Source organism: Candoia aspera, chromosome 2 (genome assembly GCF_035149785.1).
Source record: "Candoia aspera isolate rCanAsp1 chromosome 2, rCanAsp1.hap2, whole genome shotgun sequence".
Taxonomy (NCBI): domain Eukaryota; kingdom Metazoa; phylum Chordata; class Lepidosauria; order Squamata; family Boidae; genus Candoia; species Candoia aspera.
Genome location: NC_086154.1, coordinates 5,854,604 through 5,881,986, shown reverse-complemented (window position 1 = coordinate 5,881,986; position 27,383 = coordinate 5,854,604). Strand labels below are relative to the sequence as shown.

At 46.6% G+C, this 27,383-nt stretch overlaps 2 protein-coding genes across 2 annotated transcripts; both read left to right on the top strand.

The window, feature by feature from the left end:
• Window positions 1-778: 778 nt before the first annotated feature.
• Window positions 779-23,801, top strand: LOC134489768 (zinc finger protein 420-like). The gene is made up of 8 exons (XM_063292632.1): window positions 779-1,309; window positions 2,873-2,999; window positions 4,699-5,873; window positions 11,332-11,580; window positions 12,079-12,205; window positions 12,368-12,450; window positions 13,236-13,362; window positions 22,318-23,801. The coding sequence occupies exons 1-8, from the start codon at window positions 830-832 to the stop codon at window positions 23,799-23,801; spliced, it is 3,852 nt and encodes a 1,283-aa protein (XP_063148702.1). The 5' UTR covers window positions 779-829.
• Window positions 11,136-12,412, top strand: LOC134492016 (zinc finger and SCAN domain-containing protein 16-like). The gene is made up of 2 exons (XM_063296143.1): window positions 11,136-11,580; window positions 12,368-12,412. Exons 1-2 carry the CDS (start codon window positions 11,146-11,148, stop codon window positions 12,392-12,394), a joined length of 462 nt encoding a protein of 153 aa, XP_063152213.1. The 5' UTR covers window positions 11,136-11,145; the 3' UTR covers window positions 12,395-12,412.
• Window positions 23,802-27,383: the final 3,582 nt, after the last annotated feature.

The window sequence follows — 27,383 nt, the reverse complement described above, 5'->3', positions numbered from 1 at the left end:
AGGAGCCACAGTAGCCATGCTTGCAGGCCTGGGTGGAGAAGCAACAGCAGCAGCATTTTTTGAATCCCATCATCCCCAGAGGATGGCTGAACAGGCTGAGCATAAAAACATCCCTCTTCCCTCCCAGCTCATTTTCTGTCAGATCCGCTCCTCCGTCAGAGATTCCCCCCCTCCCTGATATGTCCCTTGCAGAATCCTCAGGAATCGCATGGTGCTCTCTGCAGCCAAGGGATCCAGCCTCCTCCCGCCTTCTGAATGGAACGGAGCATGCGCTGAGAAACCTGGTTTAAAAAAAAGCTGCTTTTTGGTTGCAGCCAGGGGTCTTTATTAGCAGCGGGCAGGAAGTGAGGACTGCCCCCTCCCGAATGTTGCCTCTTTGGGAAGAAGCGTTTTCCACATGTTGGGATCGATAATCCAGGGGTGGGGTGATCCTTTCTCCGCTGGGAGTCCTGGGAGAGGCCAGGTCTGTGGTGAAGAAAGCTTAGGAAAGCATAAGTCAAGCACCGTGTATGATTTGCCTCTCTGAATAAGCCAGAAGGTTGTCAGGAGAGAGAAGACAAGGAGCCGTGCGTCCCATTCCCAAAGGCTGCCGGTTGCATTCCCATTCCCAAAGGCTCCTGGGCAACACCCTGGAAAAAACTATTTCAATCACCGGACAAAGGATTCAGAACAAAAGCATTAGGCCTGTGTCCTGGATGTGCTGGAGGTTTTCTTAGCTGAATGCACTTTACTTTGCTTGCCTCCACCTGCAAACAACTTGTAATTGAAGATGGTTCAGTGGCTTTGAAGGGTTTATCTGAAGCCTTTTGATGAAATTTCAACTCTATGAATGAAAGTAGCTTTGCAGAGCCCAATCATTTGCCCTTTATCAAACTGCACTGAGCACAAAGAGAAAACCGACATGCAAAGGTCAACAGGACTGGGAACAGGTAAAGCCCCTGCTGCCATTCTGACTGTGAGCAGAAGGGACTTATGGGGAAGAACTACCCAGAAGATCCTCCATGAGGAGACCATCAGCTCAGATGCTCAGCGCCGGCACTTCAGGAATTTCTGCTACCAGAAGTCCAAGGGACCCAGAGAAGTTTGCAGCCAACTCCACCAGCTTTGCCATCAGTGGCTGAAGCCAGAAAGGAGCACCAAAGCTCAAGTGGTGGACCTGGTGGTCCTGGAACAGTTCCTGACCGTCCTGCCCCCAGAGATGGAGAGCTGGGTGAGAGAATGTGGAGCAGAGACCTGTTCTCAGGCGGTGGCCCTGGCTGAAGGCTTCCTGCTGAGCCAAGTGGAGGATGAGGAGGTGGAAAAGAAGCAGGTGAGAAAATTTCATCTTGGTAGCTGCATGAGGTGATAAAACAATATTCTTGATTTCCTAAATATTTCTCTCCTATTGTTTCTGGAACTTACAACAATAGGATAATAAATTTTGGCAAATAGTTTTGTTTCTCCTTTCAGATATTTCCATAGGATGCAGGGGAAACCCAAGTGTAGTTCCATCCCCATGGAAGAACATAACAAGTTCCATAGTTGGAAACAAAGGAGAAAGATTCCCTCCTTCCCTTAAGCCCTTGTCTTAACTTCCATTCTTTGTTCCTGGCTGGTATTCCAGGTACAGGAGGTGTTGATGGTCTCAACACATTTGAGGGGAAGAGGAGATCTATCCAATTCCTTTCAGGAACAGCTGTTCGGGAGGATCTCTCAGTTGGACTCAACTCAGGTCATCTCACCCAGTAAGTGAAGTATCTTCTGAGAGCAGTGGATCTTGACGTTCTTTTATTCATGAGCTTCTTTTACACCAGATCCTTAGCCTGAGTGCAAAAATGGTGTCTGCAAGGCTTTAAAATATTTCCTTTCCCCATTTTTTTTTTCATGATAGGGAGCAAAAAGAAATCACGGAAAAAAATAACTGAAATGTCTTCTCTTTATCATGGAGCAAGAACAGCAACTCTGCTTCCAGCTCAGGTAAGGAGTTTCACTACAAGAGGGGATTATTTGAGGATCCCATGTGTTGGTATTACATCCAGCAGACAGTCTCTTTCCTAGCAAGAGAGGATGTTGAGATTGAGATTCAGTACACAGCCACACTTGCTCAGATTATTCTAACTTTCAACTGTTGTGGAAAGGCAACTTATAGGCAAAGGGACTGGTATTAAGAAGTCTAATTTATTTATAGAAACAGTTGATGTCTTCCTTCCTGCCTTCCTGCCTTCCTGCCTTCCTGCCTTCCTGCCTTCCTGCCTTCCTGCCTTCCTCTAGTTAATTTTAGACAATTTAAAAATCTCTCAGACAATTATCAAAGCACCCAGCAAAAGTTAATCACACATTTTTAATTTATTTTTATTTATACCTAATCCTTCCAAGTGGATTTGCTTTCTATAGGGGTGCTGATATCCAATGGAAAAAAATCACTTCAGTGATAGATTAAATAGCTGCTACTCTAAAAATGATTTTGAAAGGATATAAAACAAAAATGAAAGTTTTCAGAGAGAAAAATATCAATCAAATCTCTTCCAAGGTCTTCCAAGTTCATCTCCAAGAAATAAATTCCAAACATGTAGCTGAGTAATTTGCTCCTCCAGGCAGGTAAGGGTGGGGAATATGCTCCCCCAAGGAATCTTGTTGCTTCATTCTGGACCAAGGGAAGGCTCTTCAATTGCTGTATTCCAATCTGCATGTAAGTATGCCATGTTTTGGGCAGTTGTCAATATTTCCCAAACCTAGTGACTATTTAGAGAGGCAGATACAAAAACCTGGTACTATTTTATGTAAGAAAATTATTCATTTGGAAAGTTCTGCTTTTGGGATCTATGAAATATGGGGGAGAATATGCAAGTCTGTCCTGGGAGTTCTGCTAAGGAACATTTTCTTCCTTTTTTAGAGCTCTGTCTCCTTTGAGGAGGTAGCTGTGTATTTCACAGAGGAGGAGTGGGCGCTGCTGAATTCCAACCAAAGACTCTTGCATACAGAAATCATGTTGGAAAATTTTCAGAATGTGGCCACTCTGGGTAAGGATCCCTCTTTGTTCTCGGTTCAGTTGATTTTAGAAAGTCTTTTGTGGTCAGAATATTTCCCGGCTAGAAGGTTAGATGTTTATCCAAACTCTTCAGGAAGGGGTGAGTTTGATAGGAATGTGAAGGGATAATTTCTCATCTGGGATTTGAGGAAGCTCCTTAGTTTGCCTCTTATTTGTCCAGCATCAGAATACCTGAATGGCTTTAGGTGAAATAGTATGTGTCCTTTGGCTTCTGCGCGCTACAGGAACCTAATTTCCTAAGGCAGCCAAAGACCCAGTGGTGGTATCCCAGAGAGACTATTTGGACAAAGTCCCCTTCTTTAGCTGTTTGGTAAATAAACTCCCTATGGAGCTTAGAACAAGATGCATTCATTTAGTTATGCCACCAAGGTCCATTATGACTTTTCCTTGACATGTGCTCTAGGACTACATGCTACTATTTAGAAATAAAATAGTTCTCTTCCATTCTGGTTTATGCTGTCCAGCAGCTGAATTATTAGTCTGTCTTTAAACCTTGAGTGATTTTGCAAGCTAAGTAGGCATGGATCCAGTTAGTACTTAAATGGGAAATGAAAAGCAAAAAAGACATTCCAGAAAGAAGCAATAGGCAACCATTTTTAATTCCTATTTAGAGAGGGGGAGAACTAGCAAATGAATGAACGCATACAGTATTGGGCAAGGAGGTAATCAGCAGTTAGCAGAGTCTCCATGGATAGTTAACCAAAAATTGCTGCTGCTTTGCAGCTTGGAGCACAGCGGGCATCATAGGACCCTGAAGTTGGATAATACTTCAGTGATTATATAGTCCAACCCCCTGCTCATTTCCTTCAGATGGTTATCTCCCTACTGAGAGTGATACCCTGATGAATGTAGGCCTGGTGCATCTCTACAAGGCACAGGATATGCCTGAAATTGAACCTACTCCAATAAATGTAAAGGCATATATTCAACAGGTTCACAGTTCCTGCATGCATGTTGTTCTTGTTACCCCTAGCTTCTAATTATTTAGTTTTATAACAAGTAGTACTAGAGTTTTGTCATAAAGAGAAACACAAATAGTTTACAAAATCAGTCTGGATCTGGTCCAGGAGAACTATATGCAACTCAGCCTAGTTTCTTCCAAATATACAAGAAGGAACCAATAGAAGTCTTGGAGATACCTTAATAATGCATATAGCTTTTTTTTGTGATGAACCCAGTGACAGCCTCCATTTGGGCTTGACATTTCTAACAGTATTCACCCTTTTTTTTTCCTTTTTCATTTTCAGAAGAAACCCATGGGCAGGAGAAGTATGCAGAGTCCAGTATAGTACAAACCACCTGGGATGGAGTCAATCAGTCAATTCTTTATTATGATCAAAAATCGGAGCACAGGAATAAAGTGGAAAAAGAGATGACTGGAAATGAAGGAGCACAAAAAAGAAACAAGAGAAGTCACACAAGGAATGGAGGGAGAAAACCCTCTCTGGGTTCTTCTGGATGTGGCAAAACAGACAAAAATGAACCCAGTTTAAGTAAATCTTGCAGAACCTTCTCTGAAGAGAAACTGCATGAATACAAAGAGCATGGGAAAAGTATCAATCATAACTTTCCTCTTGCCTTACATCAAAAATACATGAAAGAGAAATCATATACATTTATAAAATGTGAAACGTATTTCAGTTTGCGTGGTTACCTTACTTCCCTTAAAGGGGAGAAGCTGTATAAAGACAAGGAATGTGGAAAGGCTTTGAAGTATACCAGTCATTTTACTTCCCATAATAGGATCCACACAGGGAAGAAACCATATGAATGCTCTGAGTGCAGAAAAGGTTTTTCTAAGAAATTGCTCCATATTTTACACCAAAAAAATCATGTAAGAGAGAAGCTGTATAAATGCCTTGATTGTGAGAAGAGCTTCAGGCGCAGCAGTCACCTCACTTCCCATAGAAGGATCCATACTGGGGAGAAACCCTATAAATGCCTGGACTGTGGAAAGAGCTTCAATAGCAGTGCTCATCTTAATCGCCATAAAAGGATCCATACAGGGGAGAAACCATATATCTGTGTGGTGTGTGGAAAGCAATTCAGTCAGAGCGGTCACCTAGCAAAACATAAAAGCATCCATGCAAGGGAGAAACCCTGTAAGTGTACAGAGTGTGGTAAAAACTTTAGTGACAGGGGTAGTTTTATGAAACATGAAAGGATGCATAGAGGAGAGAAACCATATAAATGCACAGAGTGTGGAAAGAACTTCACTCAGAGAAATAACCTTATGAAGCATGAAAGAATTCACACAGGAGAAAAACAGTACAATTGTCTGGAGTGCGGAAAGAGCTTCAGCGAGAGCAGTAGCTTTACTTCCCATGAAAGGGTGCATAGAGGAGAGAAACCATATAAATGTCTGGAGTGTGGAAAAAGTTTCAGTCAGAGCAGTCACCTTATCATACACAAAAGAATCCACACAGGGGAGAAACCCTATAAGTGCACAGAGTGTGGAAAGAGCTTTAGCCAGAGAGGTAGTTTTATGAAACATGAAAGAATGCACACAGGAGAGAAACCATATGAATGCACAGCATGTGGAAAGAGCTTTAGTCACAACGGTGCTCTTACTTGCCATGAAAGAGTCCACACAGGAGAAAAGCCATATAAATGTGTGGTGTGTGGAAAGAATTTTAGTCAGAACAGTCACCTTGTAATACATAAAAGAATCCACACAGGAGAGAAACCATACAGTTGCACAGAGTGTGGAAAGAGCTTTCGTCATGACACTACTTTTACATCTCATAAAAGGATTCACACGGGGGAGAAACCGTACAGTTGCATAGAGTGTGGAAAGAAGTATCGTCAGAACAGTGCTTTTATCTCCCATAAAAAGACCCATATTGCATAAACCATATAAATGCCCATATTGTGGAAAAGGTTTCAGAACGGACACTGCCATTCTTATAAAAATCTCCATAATGGGAAAGAACCATATAAATGTATTGATGGTGGAAATAGTCTTAACAGCAACAGTGGTCTTACTTTTTATACAAGAAAACACACAGGAGAAAAATGGCATATGAAAAGAGTGTCAGTGTGCTGTTTTATGGAACGAATGAATGCAAGTAAGGACTCTCTGTTGTGGGATGCCGCGGGGCTTGATCCTCTCTCCTCTCTCTTGTTTAGCATCTAAATGAAGCCATTGGGATGCTCGTGATACTCAGTTATATATCTGCATGCTGGGCTGAAGAGGACATCTGTTGAGATTTTGTCTCAGTGGCTGGAGGGTGTAACAGTCTGGATGGGGAGAAACATGGTTAGACTCAGACCTAGCAAATGGAGTGGCAGTGGGTTCAGAAGCCAGTGGACCACAGTAGAATTCCATATTTGGTCCTGGATGGGGTTATGCTCCATGCAAAGTAGTTCTGCAGCTTGGGGGTCCCTTTGGACTCATGGCTTCTGCTGGAATCATAGGTGTAGACCATGATCAAGAGGGCCTTTGCACAGTTCCATATTGTGTGCCAATTCCTGGACCAGGAGACTTTGCTAAAAATCACACATGCTTTTGAGATTGTATGTTTGGGCTAACACAATTCACTATCAGTGGGACTGCCCTTGGAGACCAGAAGCTACAGCTACACTTCAAAAGCTAGAGCTGGTCCAGAATGCAGCAGCTTGAGTAGTAATTGGCATTTCATGGTTCGATCTTGTTACACCAGGACTTCAGGGCTGCACTGGTTGTGAGTTTACTTCTGGATGCAATTCACAGTCCTGGTCGTTATATCCGACCATTTAATGCATATCAAAATCTGTCACAGTCAAGACTGTGTGGAAAGAATGTCAGTATGAGCAGGCACCTCACTTCCCTCACAGAACTTATAGAGGGGAAACTGTTTGAATCAAATTCTATATGCAGTTTTTCTAGGCTGAGGTTGCATTTGGATTTTGAGCATGCATTGTATGTGCCATAATTCAAAAGTAAAATAAGCCAGGACCAATCAAAAATTTAATTTCATTCATTTGACCTCACATAAACAAAATGAAATTAGAGTAGTTAAATAGTGGTAGTATTATTACTTCTGAGTCAAATGTTTGTTTATTTCCTCTCATCACATGAATAACTGCAGTTGGGTAAGAAATTTTGAAGGATATCAGTTCATGAAATATCTGTTTGGAAAACATGAACATTTGAGTATGAGCAATATTTTAATCTGCCATGGAGGGTCATGCACAAGGGAGGAACTAACAATAAAATGCAGACAGTATTAAAACAGAGCAGCAGTGGTTGAAATTTCCCTCAGCATAGCCCTGACAACAAGGAGCCATTTTAAGAGTACAGTTCTTTATTATGCTGCATCCTTTGTAGCTCCAACTGCAGCTGAATTTGCTTGTTACTCCTCTTGCATCTTTAAATGCAGATTGTGTGCTCCAAATTGGGGTGTCTTTTCATTCCTACATCTTCTGCTGCTCTAGCTAGAATTAAATTTGTTTCGTTTTTTCCCCAAGGCAATTCTCTTCTTTTATGAGCTCAAGACCTTCAGGATGGCCTATATTCTCCGTTATTTTAACCTTCTCTGTACCAATCAAAGCAAATATTTGTAGCTCAGGGTTGAACTGTGGAGTCCTTGGTGTTCTCTGAGCCTTGTTGTTTTCTTGCAGACGCTTCATTGCCAGACGAGGCAACATCTTCAGTGCAAAGAGGGAGTGGGCCTTGCTCTCAGTTTATATACCGTGGCTTGCCCTGCTTGTGTTGGTGGGGGTGTTGTTCTCTCCTTGGGAGTTCTTTGATTGGGCTGTTGTTTGCTGCTTGGTTGATTGCCTGAGTTAATAGTTCCTTGATTAGGGTGTATTGTGCTGTTTGATGGTTCATCTGGTATTAAGAGCCACTATGTAGGACAGACAGGCAGAAGACTAGCACAGCGCATCCATGAACACCAACTAGCAGTCAGAAGATACCATGAGGTCTCCTCAATCTCACAACACATGGACAGACTCAACCATACTTTCAGCTGGGAAACTGGGAGCATCCTAAACCAAGCCAAATCCAAAAACGCCAGAGAATTCCTGGAAGACAAAGCAGCCATCAACAGACACATAGAGGTAAACAACATTTACATACCATTCAAAACAGACAATAGAAAAGCCAAAAGGCCAGTACACTCCCTTGCCAGCAATCAACACCCAGATATGCAAAAATCAACACTAGGATTAACACCAGATGAACCATCAAACAGCACTCCCTCTTTGCACTGAAGATGTTGTTTTTGAGTTCTTGTGCAGTTTCTCAATGTGACCAACTTAATGTTTGGATTCTCAAAATTTCCTTCTGCTGAGAATTCTGGGAGTTGAACTTTACAAACCTGGACGTTACCAGAGTTTGAAAACACTAGCTTAGTATATACTGCTGTAGGGGCAAAATGGCATCAATTAGGACAAATCAGTTACCACTCCTTAAATTACCTTTCCCAGAGAAAGGATAAAGCTGTCAGCTCAGCTATAAAGCAGACACTAGAATATGGATGAATCTGAAAAGGGATACGAAGAGGTGAAAACAGCTCTGGGAAGCAAGGCCATTAGAAGGTAACATTTAGAAGATGTTAGAAGAAAATAGCACATTTGAAACTAATTTAAAGAATAGCACCATTGTTCTCTTAATACATTATTGCCTTTGTAGTAGCACCCCATTACTCTGTTAAAACCATGCTGCTGTACCCAATCAAATTTATTTATTTATTAGGTTTTTATCCTGCCTTTATTTTTGGTCAGCTCAAGGCGGGATACATACTTAATACTCTTGCCTCGTACGTTCCCCAGAAAAACAACTCTATGAGGGAGTTTAGGCTGAGAGTGACCGGCCCAAAATCATCCAGCTACCTTTAATTCCTAATGCAGGACTAGAACTCAAGGTCACCTGGTTTCTAGCCCAGCACCTAAACACTACACCAAACCAGCTCTCCAAATACTTGCTTCTATAGCACATCATAATATGCAAAACTGTACAGAGGGCTTGCATCTCTGCCCACTTTTACCTTTGGTTTTGCTGTAATAAATGTTTGCTTGAAGGGAAGGGTGTGGCTGACCCCTGTTGCTGAAGAGCCTTGTGGAGAACTTTCTCCAATGCTACGCCACAGTGAGGAATGTATTGTTCAGAGGGCAGGAATGACTGGCTCTCCTCTCCCTAAAATATGGTTCTCCAGAGACAGAGCTTTTTTATTTGGGGAGATTCCCGTTTGCTCTTATAACTGGAGAGCGGTGGTTGGCTGGGGGACAGCGTGAAAGACAGGAAGGAATTAGATGGAATGGGACGTTAGCTATTTATACATGCATTAGAAATAGATACGCTGTCACGTGAAGCGCCATGTTTGTCAGCATTCTTTCACATATGAAAATCCATACACCCCATGGGATTAGGAAAAAAGCCCAATATTTTGTTGTGGTCTAGAAGGGAATGCATGCGGACTGCTTTGAAAAAGCAGATTATCCGGAAAACTAGCAGGCTAAAAGAAGGTAGAGGTCATTTAATCCAACCACTGGCCCAATGCAAAATCCACTACTACATCATCTGTGACAGAAGGGTATCCAGCCTATGTTTGTATTTACCACTCCTAAGCAGTCTGTTCCGTTGTTCTTGCTGTTTCAGTGGAACGAACTGAACTCTACTGCCTTGAAATTTAAACCCATCATTTTTGTCTTGTCCACTGGAACGATTCTGCCCATTTCTTCATGACAGCCCTTCTAATGCTAGAGAGCAGCTCTCCTGTCTCCCTGCAGCCTTCTCCAGGCCAAGCATTTCTCCGAGCATTTCTTATAAATGTTTCCAGAATGAAACAAGTGAGGCATCGATCAATATTTAAGTTTTACAAATCTGAAGAAACGTACAGCCTTAGCTGGAAGCTTAAAAAGCATTTAAGCAGCTAAGGAAGACATTAAGAAACAAAACGCAGCATGTAAACATTATATAATCACGAAACTGCTGTGCCATCCATTCTAGACGTAAAGTCCCGGAAAGTTCTTTTTTTCAAAAGCACAACCATGACAGCCAATTCCATAGGTTGTTTGATTGTCTGTGCCTTAAGGTGTTGTGGCAGCCCAGCCAGGTGAAATACAGCTCACTTGCCTTGGTGCAAGGTGGAAGCAAATGGGGGAGGTTGGGGCACTGCAACTCTCTGGCCCCGTTGTGTGCTGGCTTGGAGCCCTCCAAGCAGAGCATCCTTGGGAAGTCCAAACACAGCACCCCCTCCTTCACTGTGTATCCTTTGGGGAGAAGCTGGCCCTGAAAATGGACAGCAAAGACATTTGCCTGGTTTGTAAGTGCATAAGGAAGCAGAGCCTGGTATTTCTGGAAAGTTGCCACCTGAAGACCCAGATATGCTGTGTGGGATTGCTGGTTTTCCAGCTCCAGTTCTGACCTGAGGTGGGGTGGGGCTTCTCCCCATTCCTGTTCCCGTACACTTTCCACCCAGATCCATAATGCCCCCCTGCCCCCCCCCCCATTTCCTGAAGGATGCCCAGGAATCGCAGCAGAGCCCACACGAGCCTCCCTGCAAGCATTAGGATCCAGGCAGCTTTCTACTGTAGGAGGAGAGCTGTGTTCGTGTATGGTGGCAAACAATCAGGAGCAGTCTGGAATGCCTTTTTTTCAGATGAACTGATTTTGGTGAGCGGCAGCTTGTGAAAGCTTATGCCTTTTAATTAGTCAGAAAAGATGCTACCAGACTGTTTGGCAGCTTGGCAGCTTCTGTAATGCAACAGAGCATGCGCTGGAGCTGTTGCTGTTCTGGGGATCATTTCTGGCAGAGGACAGGAAGTGATTGTTGCCTAGAGAGACTTGACTCAGGCTATCAGGCTCGAGAAGGAATGGGAAAGCTGCATCCTATTTGAAAAGACGGCTGGTCGCAGACCTTTTTCTCAGACTTTCGCGCTGGAAGGATTTTTTATTAAATGATCCAGTGGAAGAAAGCTTATTTGACAGGAGCATTATGTCTTGGCTTTGGATTGCAATTCTGTTATTCCAATTGTTTTCCCTGCTCAGGGAACTCGAGCATTTTGGCTGTGCATCAGATAAGTAACTCAGTGGCCTTGTGAGATTTATCCAGAGGCTCTTAATGCAAATTGGACCTTGTGAATGAAAATAGCTTTCTGAAGCCAGAGGAGTCTTTGCCCTATTCTAAACTATGTTTGTGCAGAAGAATGAAATGGAGGACCAAAGGTCTTCAGGGATGGGAGTAGCAAATGTCCCTCCTGCCATTTGGCCTGGGAGCAGAGGGGACTTCGGGGGAAGAAGCAGTCCAAAAGTCCTCCCTGAGGGAACCTTCAGCTCAAATGCTCAGCGCTGGCACTTCTGGACTTTCTGCTACCAGGAGGCCAAGGAGCCCCGGGAGCTTTGCAGCCAACTCTACAAACATTGCTGTCAATGGCTGAAGCCAGAAAGGAGCACCAAAGCTCAGGTGTTGGACCTGGTGGTCCTGGAGCAGTTCCTGGCCGTCCTACCCCGAGAGATGGAGAGCTGGGTCAGGGAATGTGGAGCGGAGACCTGTTCTCAGGCGGTGGCCCTGGCCGAAGGCTTCCTGCTGAGTCAGGCAGCAGACAAGGAGCTGGGACTGAAACAGGTGAGAGAATCCCATCCTGGGAGCTATGTGGAGTGATAACATGAGAAGGAATATCCTTATTTTCTTGCTAGTTTTTCCTCTTTAGGCAAAATGTTTTCCCTTTCAACAATTTCAGAGGAAGAAGGGCAATATCAAACTGCTTCTGCCTTTATCAATGGACATTGGAGTCTCCAGGGCAGGAGGTGAAGAATTCCCTCATTCCCAATTTCCCTTGTCTTAACGTCTGTTATCCAGAACTTGTCAAGAGCACTGATGGTGAGCAGGAGGGGGCCCCGATCCAGGGGGGAAAACGCATGCCTAGTAGTGAGGAGTTAAGCAGCCATTCAAAGAGACACAGATCAGACCCGCCTTGACTTTTGGGGTTTATCTGTATGGGTTTTCTCACGCTTCTTCAGTTTGTTAGGATTTTCTGTCTAACGTAGCAGTAATAAAACTAGTGTTTTATTCCTCGTCTCAGCATGGTTCCTGTTAAGACAGAACTTCTGGTTTGTGTTTCAGGTACAAAAGTCATTGATGAAGGTGGTCTCAGAGCACCCTGAAGGAAGGGGAGATCTCTCCAGTTCCTCCCAGGGGCAGCTCTTTGGGAAGAACTTCCAGGTGGCTCCAACTCTGTCTACCTCACCATGTAAGTGAAGGGTTCTTCTGGGAGCAGTGGAGCCAGAGCAACTTTCATGAGCTTCTTTTACACCAAATTCTGGCTCTGGGTCAGATGGCATGTGTGTATAGTGCCTCCCAAAACTTATCTTCAAGGCTTTAAATAAGTCTATTGTCTTTCTCTTGTTCACAGGGAATGGAAAGATTTCAATGGAAATAAGTGAAACATCTTCTCTTTGGGGTGGAGCAGAAGCAGCAGCTGTGCCTCCAGCTCAGGTAGGGGAGCTTCATCAGAGCAGGAGACCATTTGGAGGCCCCGATTTTTTCTAAGGGGTTCAGTGCCCTGCATGCTCCTTAGCAAGAGAGGGTGTTGAGGCTGAGGTTCAATTTTGCGCCCTTTAAGGCACAATCAACTTGATCTACTTACCATATTGTTGTGGATTCAATAATAAGAGAAGAAAGCTGTAGGCCAACCTGAGAGGATTGTATTGGAGAACATTATTAATTTGTGGAAAGGGTGCCTATGATATTTACAGTAATTATGTTAATAATAAATTCTTCCATATCACGGAGAGGGTGAAAATAACAAATGTATTTGCATTATATCTGACTGCTTACAATCAGTTAAAAATATAACATCAGTGAAGCCTAACATGATGATTGGATTAAAACTCTACCCACAGATTTAAAAATAATGAGAACGGATTTGTTATGTAAAACAAAAATCCTAATTATGCAGCTGTTGGAAGTAAAATGTAATTTATTCACAAGGCAAGTGGGGGCTGAGGATGCTGCTCCCCTGGGCATCATTTTGGACCAGCAGAAGGTTCCCCAGAAGAAGTTCCATGTTTTATATACTGAGTGTTCCGTCATCAATGTTTGAAAGTTATAAGTCACTGTCCAGTGACTGTCCAGATACAAAACTCAGCATATATATTCTTATGAGAAAATTCCCCATAACTCCATCCAAAGCTTTGCCTTGGATATCTCTGAAATAAGGAAGAGAATTAACAAGTCTGTTCTGGGGCCATCTCTTAAGGAACACATTCTTCCTCTTTCAGGGCTCCACGCCCTTTGCGGAGGTCGCCATGAATTTCACCAAGGAGGAGTGGACCCTGCTGGATTCTGGCCAAAGAGACTTCTGCAGAGAAGTCACACTGGAGATTTATACGACTATGACTGCTTTGGGTAAGGACCTTCTCTGCACTGGGTTCAGTTAATTGCGGAAGGGATTTTGTAATCAGAACTACTCAGGGAATATCTCCTTGGGCTTCTTTGCATCAGTGACCAGCCAGGGCTGCTTCTGTGAAACTCTTAGGAGCTCAGAGAACGAGAGAGAGAATAAACCTTCTGTTTGTTGCCAATTCTTGATGTCTTTCTTCATCTTCAGAGAAAATAAGGAACGTTGGAAGAGGGGTTTTTTCCTCTCTCTGCATTCCTGCTTGTAGCTCTTCCATAGAACGCTGTGGGGCTGAAAAGGGCATTTGGCCATCTAGTTCAATCTCCTGCTTCGTGCCGGAACTAAAGCATCCCAAAGACATGCTTTTCTAGCTCCAACTTGGATATATGCAACAAAAGGGAGCCCACACGTTGTAGGATCACTAGTTCTATCGTCAAACTACCCTTACTGATTTTTTTCTACCATTTAATTGGAATCTGCCTCAGTCCTCTTTCCTTAATGCTACGTATTCCCCGTCTCTTGAGTAGCTCTGTGTTTTCTTTGCTACCTGTCAGCATCCTGCCTTCCACGTTGAGGAGCTGGTATTCTGATTTTTCTTCCTTTCCATTCTGAATGTAACGAAGAACTATCACCACACTGTTGGCATCAGGGTAGGGCTGTTCCTTGATCGATTGATGGATTATGTGCCTTCAAGTAGTTTTCAGCTCCTAGCGACCACACAGATAGGGCTATTCGTTGCGACCAGCATAATGTTCTTCTAACTGCCACGACGCCTGACTACAGTGTCCATTGCTCTTAAAATATAAAGTGCCCATTCTAGCACAGTTGCATTTTGTACATGCAAACTGACTAAAGCAGGTGCATGATTCTTCAATGGCAACACAGGGGAAAGTGGGACTGATCTTTTGCACACTTTTTCCCCCTCTGTCCAATTAGCCCATCCACCCTATTCCACCAACTTCTTATAATTAAAAGGATTAACAATCTCTACTCCTATTATAAAGCTTCAGTCATTCATTAACAGAACCACCGCTGGATTCTTTTCTGAGATAAAGAAAGTTGCAATTTCAGCTTGTACTTAAGAAATCACATTCCCAGAATTTTCTTCGTATTTTAACGTGGGTATGGCTGAGGAGGGATCTGCCAAGGCAGACATTCAAAGGTGCAGATTCCCAGTTGCATGAAAATGGTCTCTGGATTAACTCTGGCCTGTTGCATCTCAGTGTGGTATCAGGTACTGTCATGAGTAAGGATGGCGAGCAGGGGGCTCCCACCCAGACTGTCAAGCGCATGCGTAGCACTGAGGAACTGTTCAGCCATTCAAAGAGACACAGATCGGGACCGCCTTAACCCTTGGGGTTTATATGGCGGGGTTTTCCCACGCTTCCTCAGTTTGTTAGGATTCTTGTTAAGTACTACTAATAAATATTAGAGACCAAGTCATTGTCTCAGTGTATTTCCTGGTAATCAGGACAGGTACTACCAAAATGGGTATTACCTGCTATAGTAATCCAGTAATGTAACAGATCCACACATTACATTTTGATCTTCTTCTGTTTATCTAACCTTGCTGCCACCTTGCTTTTAATTACTTAGTATTATGGAATTTAACAACAGAAGGAAACACCCCCACACACAAATATCCCATAAAATCAAGTGATGTACTGTGTCATGCGCTGCCTACCTCTGAATAACGTTCAGACGCTGGTTTGCAAAGCAGGTTCTGGTTTATTTCAGGGTAGGTACAACGTTGGTAGAAAAAAGCTGAGAGTGACAGGAGCGCGCCGGTGCGGGGTTTAAATACCCCGCGCCGGTCAGCGCCCCCTCGCTCTCGGACACGTCACCCCCCTTTGTCCCATGTGTTGCCCTGCCATTGGTTGAGGGTTTCCGGGATCGCCCATCCTCAGGTTTCCATTCTTCTGCTGATTGCTTTCAGCTGGGCGATCCCCGTTGTATTGCCGCTGATGGCTTGGGTGGCTCCGTGATCCGTTTAGCTATTGTTTGTTAGCCGTTAGTCGTTGTGGGTTGATGGCTACTTAACTTGTGCCCCTTCACTTATTTCCTTGTCATTGTCATGAGTGCCATTGCGCTGATGACTTTAGCTCAACGGCACTCATGACATACTGCCCCCCTTTTCGAATAGTGTTCTCCCCCGGTTTTCTTGGTTTTCCCCGTGGAGCTGTCAAAATGCCACATTTTTTTTTTTTTTTTTTTTAAAGTTCCCGCCGGAGTAGTTGTCGCCCCTCCCTTTGCTCCTCCCTCTACCACGTGCCTTCCCAGGGTGTGTCCATGGTGCGCATGCTCGGGTTCTGACCTGGCGTGCGCATGCTCCAACCACACCCTGTTTGTTTGGCTCAGTTCAGCGAGGCGAGAGGCGTGGCTGGTCGGGTGCTGCTCAGCTCCAGGTAGGGCCCTTCTTTTCTTATTTAGAGTGCGTCGCCTTTGTTGTGTCTCCTGGGCGTTGCCCCCAGGTTGCCCTGTTGACTTGCTTGCCACTCCCCCGCGGCCGGGGGGCGGGGGGAGGGTGCTGGCGATCGTTTGTCACCACCCCGTGGGCCCGGGGCGGGGGGAGTGAGTCCCGGGGGGGGGAAGGTCCACCCAAGTCGCGGGCTTGGGGGGGGCCCTTTCCCTTGGGGCACGGGAGGCGGGGGGGGGCCTGCGCGGGGGGGGTTGGTTTTGCTGACCTTGATTGCGGTTTGTCGGGGTATGCCCGGTGAAATGCTCTGGTCAGGTCAGGCGCGTTAACGTTGTGCGCCGCCACCCATTCCGGGTGGGGGAAGTGTTTCCACCTGACCAGATAGTGTAGAGTTCCTCGTTGCTTGCGGGAGTCGAGGATGTCCCTGATCTCGAAGTGGTGTTGCCCGTCGATCATTAGCGGTGCGGGCTGTGGCGTGCTTGGGTGCCATCGGGAGGTGGTTGCCGGTTTTAGGAGGCTGGTATGGAACACCGGGTGGAGTCTCCGGAGGTTGTGTGGCAGGTCCAGGCGTATTGCTACCGGGTTCACTATTTGCGTGACTCGGAACGGCCCGATGTACTTAGGCCCCAGTTTTTTCGAGGGTTGGGTTGACTTTAGGAACTTGGTGGAGAGATAGGCCATATCCCCCGCCTGGAACGTCGGTTGTTGGCGCCGGTGCTTGTCGGCCTGCTCTTTGTAAGCAGCCTGTGCCTCCTTCAGCGCCGCCGTGATTACTGGCCATGCTTCCGCGATCTTCCGTCCCCAGTCGCTGGCGTCCACCTGTGGTTCCGGGGGTTGAGGTAGCTCCGGTATGGGGACGAAGTCGCGCCCCGAGACTACTTCGAACGGGGTTTTCCCCGTGCTCGTGTGGACGGCGTTGTTGTATGCGACTTCAGCGAACGGGAGCAGTTCAGCCCAGTCGTCTTGGTGGTAGTTCGTATATGATCGTATAAATTGCTCTAAGGTGGCATTAAGAACCTCAGTGGCTCCGTCCGTCTGCGGATGCCAAGCCGTAGATAGGGCCTGTTGGGTCCCCGTCAGCTTCAGGAAGGCCCGCCAGAATTTGGAGGTGAACTGTGTGCCCCTGTCGGTCACCACACGTGCGGGACATCCGTGTAGCCTGTACACGTGGATGAGGAAGAGTTTGGCTAGTTGTTGTGAGGATGGGACCGACGTGCAGGGGATGAAGTGGGCCTGCTTTGAGAAGTAGTCCTTCACCACCCAAATGGCCGTTTTCTTCTGGCTGGGTGGGAGGTCCACTATAAAATCCATAGAGATTTCCTCCCATGGGCGGGAGGGTTCTGCCACCTGTTGCAATAGCCCCGCGGGTTTGCCTGGTGCCCGTTTGGCCCTAGCGCACGTTGGGCAGGACGCCACGTAGGTTTTTACGTCTCGCCTGAGCGCGGGCCACCAGAATTGGCGCCGTGTTAGGTGTAGGGTCTTGAGGAACCCAAAGTGTCCCGCTTGCTTGGCGTCGTGTGACCTATGCAAGATCGCCTGGCGTTGCGAGTCCGGGACGTAGATTCTGCCTTCCCCCCATGCCAGGTCTTGCGCCATCGTTACCTTGTCGGGGTTTGCCAGGAACCAGGGGTCGGTTTTGAGGGCGGCGGCGAGGTCCGTGCGCATTCCCCCTGGTAGTTGCGGTTGGCTTCTTTCCGTCGCCGGTTGTCCTGCCATCGGCTGCGCCGTAGCGTCGAGCTGCCTCCGTGCGCCGCTTCGGGTGGTCACGGCCATTCCCAGTTGCGAGGCGGATAGGACCGTCCCAATGGTGTCTGGGGCGGGCTCTTCGTCTTGGGGCAGCCGGGAGAGGGCGTCGGCCAGGAAGTTCTTCTTGCCCGGCATGAACTTCAGCTGGAAATCAAAGCGGCTGAAGAATTGGGCCCATCGGACCTGTTTTGGGCTAAGGCGTCTGGGCGTTCGTAGGGCCTCGAGGTTCCGGTGGTCCGTCCAGACCTCGAATGGTTGGGTGGCTCCCTCGAGTAGGTGACGCCATGTCTCTAGTGCCGATTTCACCGCGAAGGCTTCTTTCTCCCAGACGTGCCATCGCCTCTCTGTCTCGGAGAACTTCCTTGACAGGTAGGCGCATGGTTTCAGGAGCCCCGTGGAGTCTTTTTGTAGCAGGATGGCTCCCAGGGAGAAGTCTGAGGCGTCGGCTTGGACCACGAACGGCCGTTCTGGGTCCGGGTGTGCGAGGATTGGCTCCGTCGTGAACAGCGCTTTCAGCTTGTCGAATGCGGTCTGGCACGCGGGAGTCCAATTCAGCACTGTGCCTGGGTTCTTGGCGCGTCGGGTGTCCCCCACCCCTTTGGTTTTGAGGAGGTCCGTTAAGGGGAGGGCTATCTCAGCGAACCCCCGGGCGAAGGACCTGTAGAAATTCGCGAATCCCAGGAAGCTCTGTAGTTGCCGTCTGTTGCGGGGCCGCTCCCAGTTTAGCACCGCTTCGACTTTTGCGGGGTCCATTTCGATGCCGTCCCCGGAGATTCGATACCCCAAATAGTCTAGGCGCTCTTTGTGAAACTCGCACTTTGTAGGCTTTGCATAGAGCTGCGCCCGTCTGAGCTTGTCGAGGACTTGCCTGACTAAGGTTACGTGTTCCTCGTGTGTTTTTGTGTAAATGAGGACGTCGTCGATGTAGACCAGGACCCCTTTAAACAGATGTTCATGCAGTACCTCATTGATGAGCTGCATGAACACCCCAGGGGCCCCCGCGAGTCCGAAGGGCAGTACCTTGTACTGGAAGGCACCTAGGGGGCAGTTAAACGCCGTCTTCCATTCGTCCCCCTCCCTGATTCGGATGCGATAGTACGCCTCGCGAAGGTCCAATTTGGAAAAGACTTTGCCCGTGGACAGGTGGGCGAGCATGTCCTTTACCAGGGGTAAGGGGTATTTGTTGGACAGGGAAGCCGCGTTTAGGCCCCGGTAGTCGGTGCAGAGCCGTAGGGTCCCGTCTTTCTTCTCCCGGAATAAGACGGGGGCTCCGACCGGTGAGCATGCTGGCTCTATGAATCCCCTATCTAGGTTTTTATCGATGAACTCCCGGAGGGTTGCCATCTCCTTCGGGGTCATCGAATAGATCTTTGGTCTAGGTAGGGGGACGTCGGGCAGTAGGTCGATCCGGCAATCCGTCTTGCGGTGGGGGGGTAGTTGGTCTGCCTCTGCCTCTCCGAAGACCTCGGAGAAGTCGGCGTATTGTTCTGGTAGGTCTGCTGTGGTAGCGGCGTTGTCTTGTGTGGTCGCCTCCGCTCGTCCTACCGTGGGGTTGCTTTTGCCAGCTGGTACTGGTGCTCGATACTCGCCGTCACCGAATGTGAAGGTGCGGGTCGCCCAGTTGATCCGCGGGTTGTTTTTCGCGAGCCATGGCATCCCCAGGACTGCAATGGGCCGTCCGATGGGCGTGACTACGAACGATGTGCGCTCGGTGTGAGTGCCCATTTGCAGGGTGACCGGCTCGGTTTGTAGCGTGGCTGGTTTCCCTCCCGCTGTAGAGCCGTCCAGCTGGTGGAATGCCAGCGGCGTGGGGAGGGGGAAGCAGCGGAGGTCGAGTTTGGCGACTAGGTCGGGGTGGATGAGGTTTTTTGAGCACCCCGAGTCCACTAGTGCCGCGGCCGTGGTGGCTCCGTTGCCGGCAGAGAGTTGGATTGCTGCCAATATTACGGAGCTTTTGTCGTTTCGTTGAGGTGGTCCGCGTTGCTGTCCCACCGCCTGCCTCGCCACGCGTCTCAGAGCAAGCGGGGAGCATTTCCCGCCGGCTGGTCGGGGTCGGTATTGTCCTCTTCCCCCCAGTAAGCGTCCCAGCCCTCTTCCGGTGTCGCTGTGGCCACGGTCATTCGGCGGTGAGGGGGCGGCCCCGGGTTGGGTGGTTTGGGGCTAATTTTCGGGGCGGGCTTGGGCGCGCTGGTCGGCGGTCGGTTGGCGAAGCAATCCGCCGTCTTGTGCCCTATTTTGCCACACCTCCCGCAGGGCTCCCGGTTGAACTTCTTTTTTGGGTATATGGGGCCGGCCATCCCCCCGTGTGGTGCGGGTACCTTTTTCCCGACATAGTTTGTGTCTTCCGTGGTTGTCATAAGGAAGGTGCGGTGCGCGTGTTCGGCTTTCCCCGCGAGGTGGATCCACCCGTGTAGCGTTTCTGGGTCGTCGCGGTAGAGGGCCCATTGGAGAACGTCGCGGTTGAGCCCCCTTTTGAAGATTTCCAGCAGGGTGGTCTCAGACCAGTCACAGACCTTTCCCGCGAGGGCTTTGAACTCCAGGGCGTAGTCAGGGACCGTGCGTGTGCCCTGTTTAAGTCTCTGGAGTGCGCTTTTCGCCCGTACTTTAGCTAGGGGGTCTTCGAAATAGTTTTTCATCTCTTTGATGAAAGCAGGGAAGGTGGCGAGGGCGGGGGAGCTGGACTCGTACAGTTGGACGTACCAGTCCGCCGCCCTGTCTTGGAGTTTGATCGCCACGGCGGCGATCTTGTCGGCCTCGGAATCATAGGAGTGTCCGTGCCTCCCCATGAACTCCCTAGCGTTGGTAACGAAAAACGAGAGTTTTGAGGGGGTCCCATCGAAGAAGATGGGGAAGTCCTTTGGGGCCCGGGCGTTTTGTGCGGCCCCGCCTCTCGCTTCCCGGGGTGTGGTGTCGGCCGCCAGTGCCGTCTGCTGGCTCTCCGCTGGCCCGTGTGGGTTCGGTGCTTCGCTCGGGGTGTGGGCTTGTGCGGGGACGTCGTTGGGTGGCGCGGGGGGCATAAGCGCCTGGAGCATGGTCCGGAGTTCCGTCAGCTGAGCCCGCATGGCCGCGAGTTCAGCTCGTGCCTCCTCGTCCACAGCCCGCGCCGCCGCTGGGGCCGGTTCCGTTGGCGCGTCCTCGGGGGTGGGTTGCCGGTGGGGTTCATCGTCCCTCCGCCGCGGGTCCGCATCCTCCTCCGTCTGATGGGTGTCTCCGTCGTCCTCCTCCGTGTTGAGCACCGTGGGGCTGTCGCTCCACGCCCGTTGCTGGGGTGCGATGTGGGGCGCGGGGTCCTCCGCTGGTTTCGGAAGTCGTGCTGCTCCCTCCCGCGGTCGGGTTGCCTCCGTCGCCATCTCCCCTTGGGGTTGGAGCTGAGGCTCGGGTCGGGTGGGGTGGGCGTCCATGGCTCCGGGAGTCCGCGGTGCCTCTGGCCTCGGTCGGTCCTCCTCTGTCTCTTGCCGCGCGGCTCGCCCTCCTTGCCCGCGCCGTTCCGGCCTCATCTTGCTGGTCTTCTCGCCGTCTACTCCTCCCGCGGCTCGTTGTCGTCCGGTGGGGCTCGGCGAGGCTGAGTTTATGACTCTCAGCTTTATGTCATGCGCTGCCTACCTCTGAATAACGTTCAGACGCTGGTTTGCAAAGCAGGTTCTGGTTTATTTCAGGGTAGGTACAACGTTGGTAGAAAAAAGCTGAGAGTGACAGGAGCGTGCCGGTGCGGGGTTTAAATACCCCGCGCCGGTCAGCGCCCCCTCGCTCTCGGACACGTCACCCCCCTTTGTCCCATGTGTTGCCCTGCCATTGGTTGAGGGTTTCCGGGATCGCCCATCCTCAGGTTTCCATTCTTCTGCTGATTGCTTTCAGCTGGGCGATCCCCGTTGTATTGCCGCTGATGGCTTGGGTGGCTCCGTGATCCGTTTAGCTATTGTTTGTTAGCCGTTAGTCGTTGTGGGTTGATGGCTACTTAACTTGTGCCCCTTCACTTATTTCCTTGTCATTGTCATGAGTGCCATTGCGCTGATGACTTTAGCTCAACGGCACTCATGACATACTGATTTAGAGGATTTTAAAGATTAATATACAAGTGAGACCAGAGGTTTTCCTTTGGGATTGATGGACAAACAGTTGGAAAAAAGTCATGGATTTTTCTTTTTGTACATGATAACTGCAGCGAGATTACTGTATGCACAAAGATGGAAAGATTCGGCACTACCTGCAATGGAGGAGTGGTTGGTGAAGATGAGGGAACTTGCTGAGATGGCCAGATTGACTTATGTTTATTCCTGACTGGAAACCCCTTACAGACTTTTTATGTACAACAGAAAAAAATGAACTTATGATTTATAGTTTTGATGATTAGACAGGATAGAGTAAAGAAAGAAGAGAGTTATGTTGTAACCATAGAGTTAGAGGTAAATTTATAATTGTACTTAAAACTGCTGTAAAGAAGACCAGAAGCTACTTCTTTGTATCTTTTTTTCTTTTCTATTCTTCTTTTACTTTTTTTCCTTTCTTGCACTTTTAGCTTTGATTTCTTTCTTTTTCTTACTTCATATTAGTTTGTATTAGTTTTTACCTTCCTTTTTAAAAACCTTTAATGGAATTGTATAAAAAAATAAAATCAAGTGATGAAATAGTACAAAAGGACATCATTTTGTCAAAATACAGAAAGAAGAAACGGAAATCTTTGAGATACTGGTATAACAAATGCTGTCAATGAGCTAATTAATTCATTAAAGCTAATGATGACCTCGAGTTCTGCTTAATGATTCTAATGGGATTTTCTCCTTTTTTTTTTTTCCTCATGCAGGTGATGAGCAGGAGAATGTGATTTCTAAAGACGCAGGAGTAGTGCCCCTGCAAACATCAACACATCAAGTGGAAGAAGTCATGTTTGGACAGTGTGGGCTGTCAAAGAGGCCAGAGAGAAGCCCATCAGAGAAATCCACTACTACTCTCAATGTGGAAATCCATGACTTCCCAACCCAACAAGATCAAAAAGGAAAAAGAAAGGGAAAATATCCAGGATGTGACAAAACACAGAAAGAGAAATCCAGATTGAGTAAGCACTGTAGAACTGAGATTAAAGGGAAACATTTTGAAGGTAGGAAGCATAGGAAAAATATCAGTCATAACTTCTCTTTTTCACTACATCAGAACCTACGTAAAAACCAGAAAACATTTATAAAATGTAGGAAGAATTTCAATTTGAAAAATCACCGTAATTCCCACGAAGGGATTCACAGAGAGGAGAAATTATGCAAATGCAACAAGTGTGGAAAAGCTTTCAGTAAGAGAATGCCGCTTATTTTACATCAAAGAACTCACGCAAGGGAGAAGTCGCATGGTTTTGGTAGCTGCAGTAACCTTATTTCTTGTGAGAAAATCCACACTGGGAAGAAGTTATACAAATGTCTGGAGTGTGGAACAAACTTCAGTACAAGCCCTGCGCTTGCTTCCCATCAAAGGATCCACTGTGGGGAAAAACCATATAAATCGACGGAGGGCGGGAAGAGTTTTAATATGAGCCCTGCCCTTGCTTCCAATACAAGGGTGCACAGAGGAGATCGGTCATATAAGTGCCTGGAGTGTGGAAAGAGCTTCAGTCAGAGCAGTCACCTTACTTGCCATCAAAGGATCCACACAGGGGAGAAACCTTATAAATGCGTGGAATGTGGAGTTTGTTTTAATCAAAACAGTGCCCTCACTTGCCATAAAAGGATGCACACAGGAGAGAAACCATATCAATGTGTAGAATGTGGAAAGAGCTTTCGCAGGGGCAGTAACCTTCGGGCACATAAAATGATCCATACAGGAGAGATGCCATATAAATGCTCAGAATGTGGGAAATGTTTCAGTTGTGGAGGTACCCTAATGAGACATAAAATTATTCACACAGGGAAAAAAGCCTATAAATGTTTGGTGTGTGGAAAGAGCTTCAGTTGGAGTAGTCATCTTACTTCCCATCAAAGGACCCACACAGGAGAGAAACCTTACAAGTGCATGGCATGTGGAATGAGTTTCAGTCAGAACTGTGCCCTTACTTCCCATAAAAGGATCCATACTGGAGAGAAACCATATAAGTGCACGGAGTGTGGAAAGAGCTTCCGCACATGCAGTAATATTATGGCCCACAAACTGATACATACAAAGGAGAAGCCACATAAATGCATGGAATGTGATAAAAGTTTCAAACATGGTAGTAGCCTTGTTAGACATAAGATTATTCACATGAGGAAAAAAACTAAGACTGCAGGGAATGAGGAGGGAGCAGGGCACTTACTTCTTATATAAGTATCCACATGGGGAAAGAATATAAATGCTTTGAGCATGAAAAGATCTTACTGTCTATTAACAAATTCATACAGAGAAACCACGGAAACAGATGGGCTATGGAAAAATCAAAACACAAAAGGCTCCGTGTAGGAGGAGTTGTATAAATATTTCGAATATGGAAAGAGCTTCAATGAAAGATTGGAGATGGTGTTTAAAACATGGAATGTGGAATATTCTTCAGGAATATTTTATTTATTTGTTTATATTTTTAATCTATCAAATTTGTCACCGCCCTTCTCCTCCCACCAGAGGGACTCTGGGTGGTATTGGATTACTTAATACACAGGAGAGAATCTAGGGAGCAGAATGGAGCAGCAGTATTAGCAGGGACTTTATTTTACACCCAAAAAATTGGAGTGGGTGATATAGACTGAATCAGGTGTGAGCAACTTTCTCCAGGCTGAGTTCTGCACTTTGCCTTTGACTGTGGACCCAGGACCAAATCTAAATTTGCTTTCATTCACCGTCTGATCTAAGTGATGTTAAGATAACTATAGTATGTATATAGTATGTGTACTTTCAAGTCATGCATTTCGTAATTTCTGTCTTCTGCCACATTAAAAAACAGTTTCCTAGGGGAGACAGAGAATGACTGACCCAAAGTCACCCAGCTGGCTGCTGTACCTAAGGCAGGACTACAACTCTGGTTTGCCTGCTCCTAGTCCAGGGCTTTACAGTATTTACTAGAGCAAGCTGGGGGCCAGTCTAGTCTAGTGGTCAAGGCGCTGGACTAGGAACGGAAGTGAATTATAAACATGAAAAAGTACTAGAAAACAGATTAAACTCCAAGAGAATGCACAGAAAATGGACATGCGGTTTTATCCCGATGGCATGATTTTTATGTGTGTTTTTTAAAAAGCAAAATTCGTGACAACCAGTCTGCGAATACTGTACTGTGGGTGATTTGCTTGTGTGTGGCTTAACATGTGGGAATGCAAGCGTGCGAGGCACAGCTTGTAACTTGGTGCAGAGAACTTCTGTTAATTAATAAGAACGGTTAATTAAATCATGGCAAAGCAACACAGAAAATCCCTCCCTTGGGCCCCCAAATCTTCAGCTTTGATGAATGAGATCAGAACGCTCTTTGTGCTAACAACAAAGGCGGAATTCTGAAGTTTTTCTCAGTTGCTTTTCTTTTTCCTGAACAGTAAAAAGATGGAGTTGTGTGGATGCCAGCCCATTCTCTCTTGGACGCTGGATGGTAGCTGCTGCCACTGCCGCTGCCTTTGGCCCCATCCCCAAAAGAGGGATGGGCAGCATCGGGTCATCCCTCCACCCTCCAGGTTTTCACTGGGCCCCTCCCCAGGCTGCTTGGACCGCTCCTCCTCTCCAGGCCCGCAACTAGGGTCTGTGTCACCCGGGACAAACATGGATTCTGCGCTCCCCCTGCCATGGGTTGGTGAGGGAGGTGTTAGCAAGTTTTATTATTCTATTATTTATTTATTTATTTATTTACTATCCCGCCTTTGTTTTTATAAATAACTCAAGGCAGTGAACATACCAAATACTCCTTCCTCCTCCTATTTTCCCCACAACAACCCTGTGAGGTGAGTTGAGCTGAGAGGGAGGGACTGGCCCAAGGTCACCCAGCCGGCTTTCAGGCCTAAGGCAGAACTAGAACTCACCATCTCCTGGTTTCTAACTTGGAACCTTAACCACTAGACCAAACTGGCTCTTTAATGTATAATTATGCATTAAATTAGGAGGGACGCGGTGGCGCTGCGGGTTAAACCGCTGAGCTGTCGATCGGAAGGTCGGCGGTTCGAAACCGCGCGGCGGGGTGAGCTCCCGTTGCTCGTCCCAGCTTCTGCACACCAAGCAGTTCGAAAACATGCAAATGTGAGTAGATTAATTGGTACCGCTTCGGCGGGAAGGTAACGGCGTTCCGTGAGTCATACTGGCCACATGACCCGGAAGTGTCTATGACAACGCCGGCTCCAAGGCTTTGAAACGGAGATGAGCACCGCCCCCTAGAGTCGGACACGACTGGACTTTACGTCAAGGGAAACCTTTACCTTTACCTTATGCATTAAATTAATAAAACTGATTTTAAATCAGTTTGTAATTTACTTAAATTTAACAACTTAAGCTACAGAAATATATTACACTCATGATTGGCTTAAAAATGTTCAATCCACAGTTTTTAATCTTAGTTAAAATTAATTTAACTTTGTATATGACAGATTTTTAGGGTTAGGAAATGATTGACAAAATAAAACACAATATCTTGCAACATTATTTATAAGTAATTACATAATTACATTAAAGGACATTCTTTATAATTTATCATCTTCAACATCGTCTCCTTATTATGAAAATTAGTCTAATGAATGAATCATACAAGTCTTTCAAAGATTCAACTTGTGAGCTTTTTTTGCAGCAAAGATTTTGATGATGTCATCATAGCAAATAGACAATGCTCTCTTGTGTTCAATTGAAATAATACTCAAATTTGAATGTCGATCTTGCCCCACGTTGCTTCTTGAGCAATTTTTAATAATTTTCAATTTACTAAAACTTCTTTCACCTGAAGCAATGGTAACAGGAAGGGTTAGAAATGTCCTTAAGGCTGTGGTCAAGTTTGGATATCCTTCTTCAAGTCTGTGTTTGTAAATGAGGCTCAAGAGTGTTGCTGCAGGTGCCGTTTTCATAGTGTTATCAACTGCTAAGGCGTGGTGTTTAAAACTTTCCACTTCAAGGAATCTGACTTCATTTATGTCGTTTTTGTACGTCTCTGCTAACTTACGGGCTTCAGTCTTTAAATCTTTCATGTCCATCTTGTGTATTTTATCCCCATTTAGAAAGCCAAACTTGTCATTAATTTCTTCTAGTGCCCGGAACCGGGATTTTAGCTCATTCACTATATTGTCAATGATTTCTAATAAAGCAATTCTAAGCAGATCCTCCTCTGATAAGTTGGAATTTTCATCTTCACAGCCTTCGTCAAACATCGTCTTCTTTTTCCTTTTCCGTTTTTCTTGGAAATCAGCAGGTAAATCGTTCATCTCAGCAATCTTTTCAGCTTCTGCAAAAGCATTGGATGGGGCATAGTCCCAAGTTGATTCCAAAAGTCTTCAAAGATCATGAATGTTTCTGACTGAGGGTATTCTCGATTGTACCCCTTTATAGATACCAGCCATATTGGCCCCATTGTCGTACAACTGCCCTCTGCAGTTCTTCACGTTCAAGCCATCACTTTCTACCTTTTTCAAAATCTCTTCAGGGAGGCCAAACCCTGTTTTGTCACTGACAATAAAAAAATCAATGACGCTTTCCAAAATTTCTGGTCCACTGTCATTTTCACATAATGAATCATTTCTGTCATTTGTTCGTTATGGCTGATATCAGGGGTTGAGTCGAAAATTAATGCGAAATATTTGGCTTCTGTCACATCGTTCAGTATATCTTGTCTTATTTTCCCTGCTATAATGTCTAGGAATTCATTTTGTACTTTCCATGAGAAGTAGCTCAATTGCCCTTTCTTATGCCGTTCAATATGCTTGCCTAAATGAAAATTGTAGTGGGATATCAGTTCAATTG

Excerpts from the sequence above, each read along its gene's own strand:
- LOC134489768 (XM_063292632.1), top strand. The coding sequence starts at position 830 with ATGAAAGTAGCTTTGCAGAGCCCAATCATTTGCCCTTTATCAAACTGC. Across the intron at positions 3,000-4,698 it reads TCAGAATGTGGCCACTCTGG|GGGAGAAGCTGTATAAAGAC; the intron begins GTAAGGATCCCT and ends CTTCCCTTAAAG. Across the intron at positions 12,451-13,235 it reads CAGCTGTGCCTCCAGCTCAG|GGCTCCACGCCCTTTGCGGA; the intron begins GTAGGGGAGCTT and ends TTCCTCTTTCAG.
- LOC134492016 (XM_063296143.1), top strand. The coding sequence starts at position 11,146 with ATGTTTGTGCAGAAGAATGAAATGGAGGACCAAAGGTCTTCAGGGATG. Across the intron at positions 11,581-12,367 it reads AGGAGCTGGGACTGAAACAG|GGAATGGAAAGATTTCAATG; the intron begins GTGAGAGAATCC and ends TCTTGTTCACAG.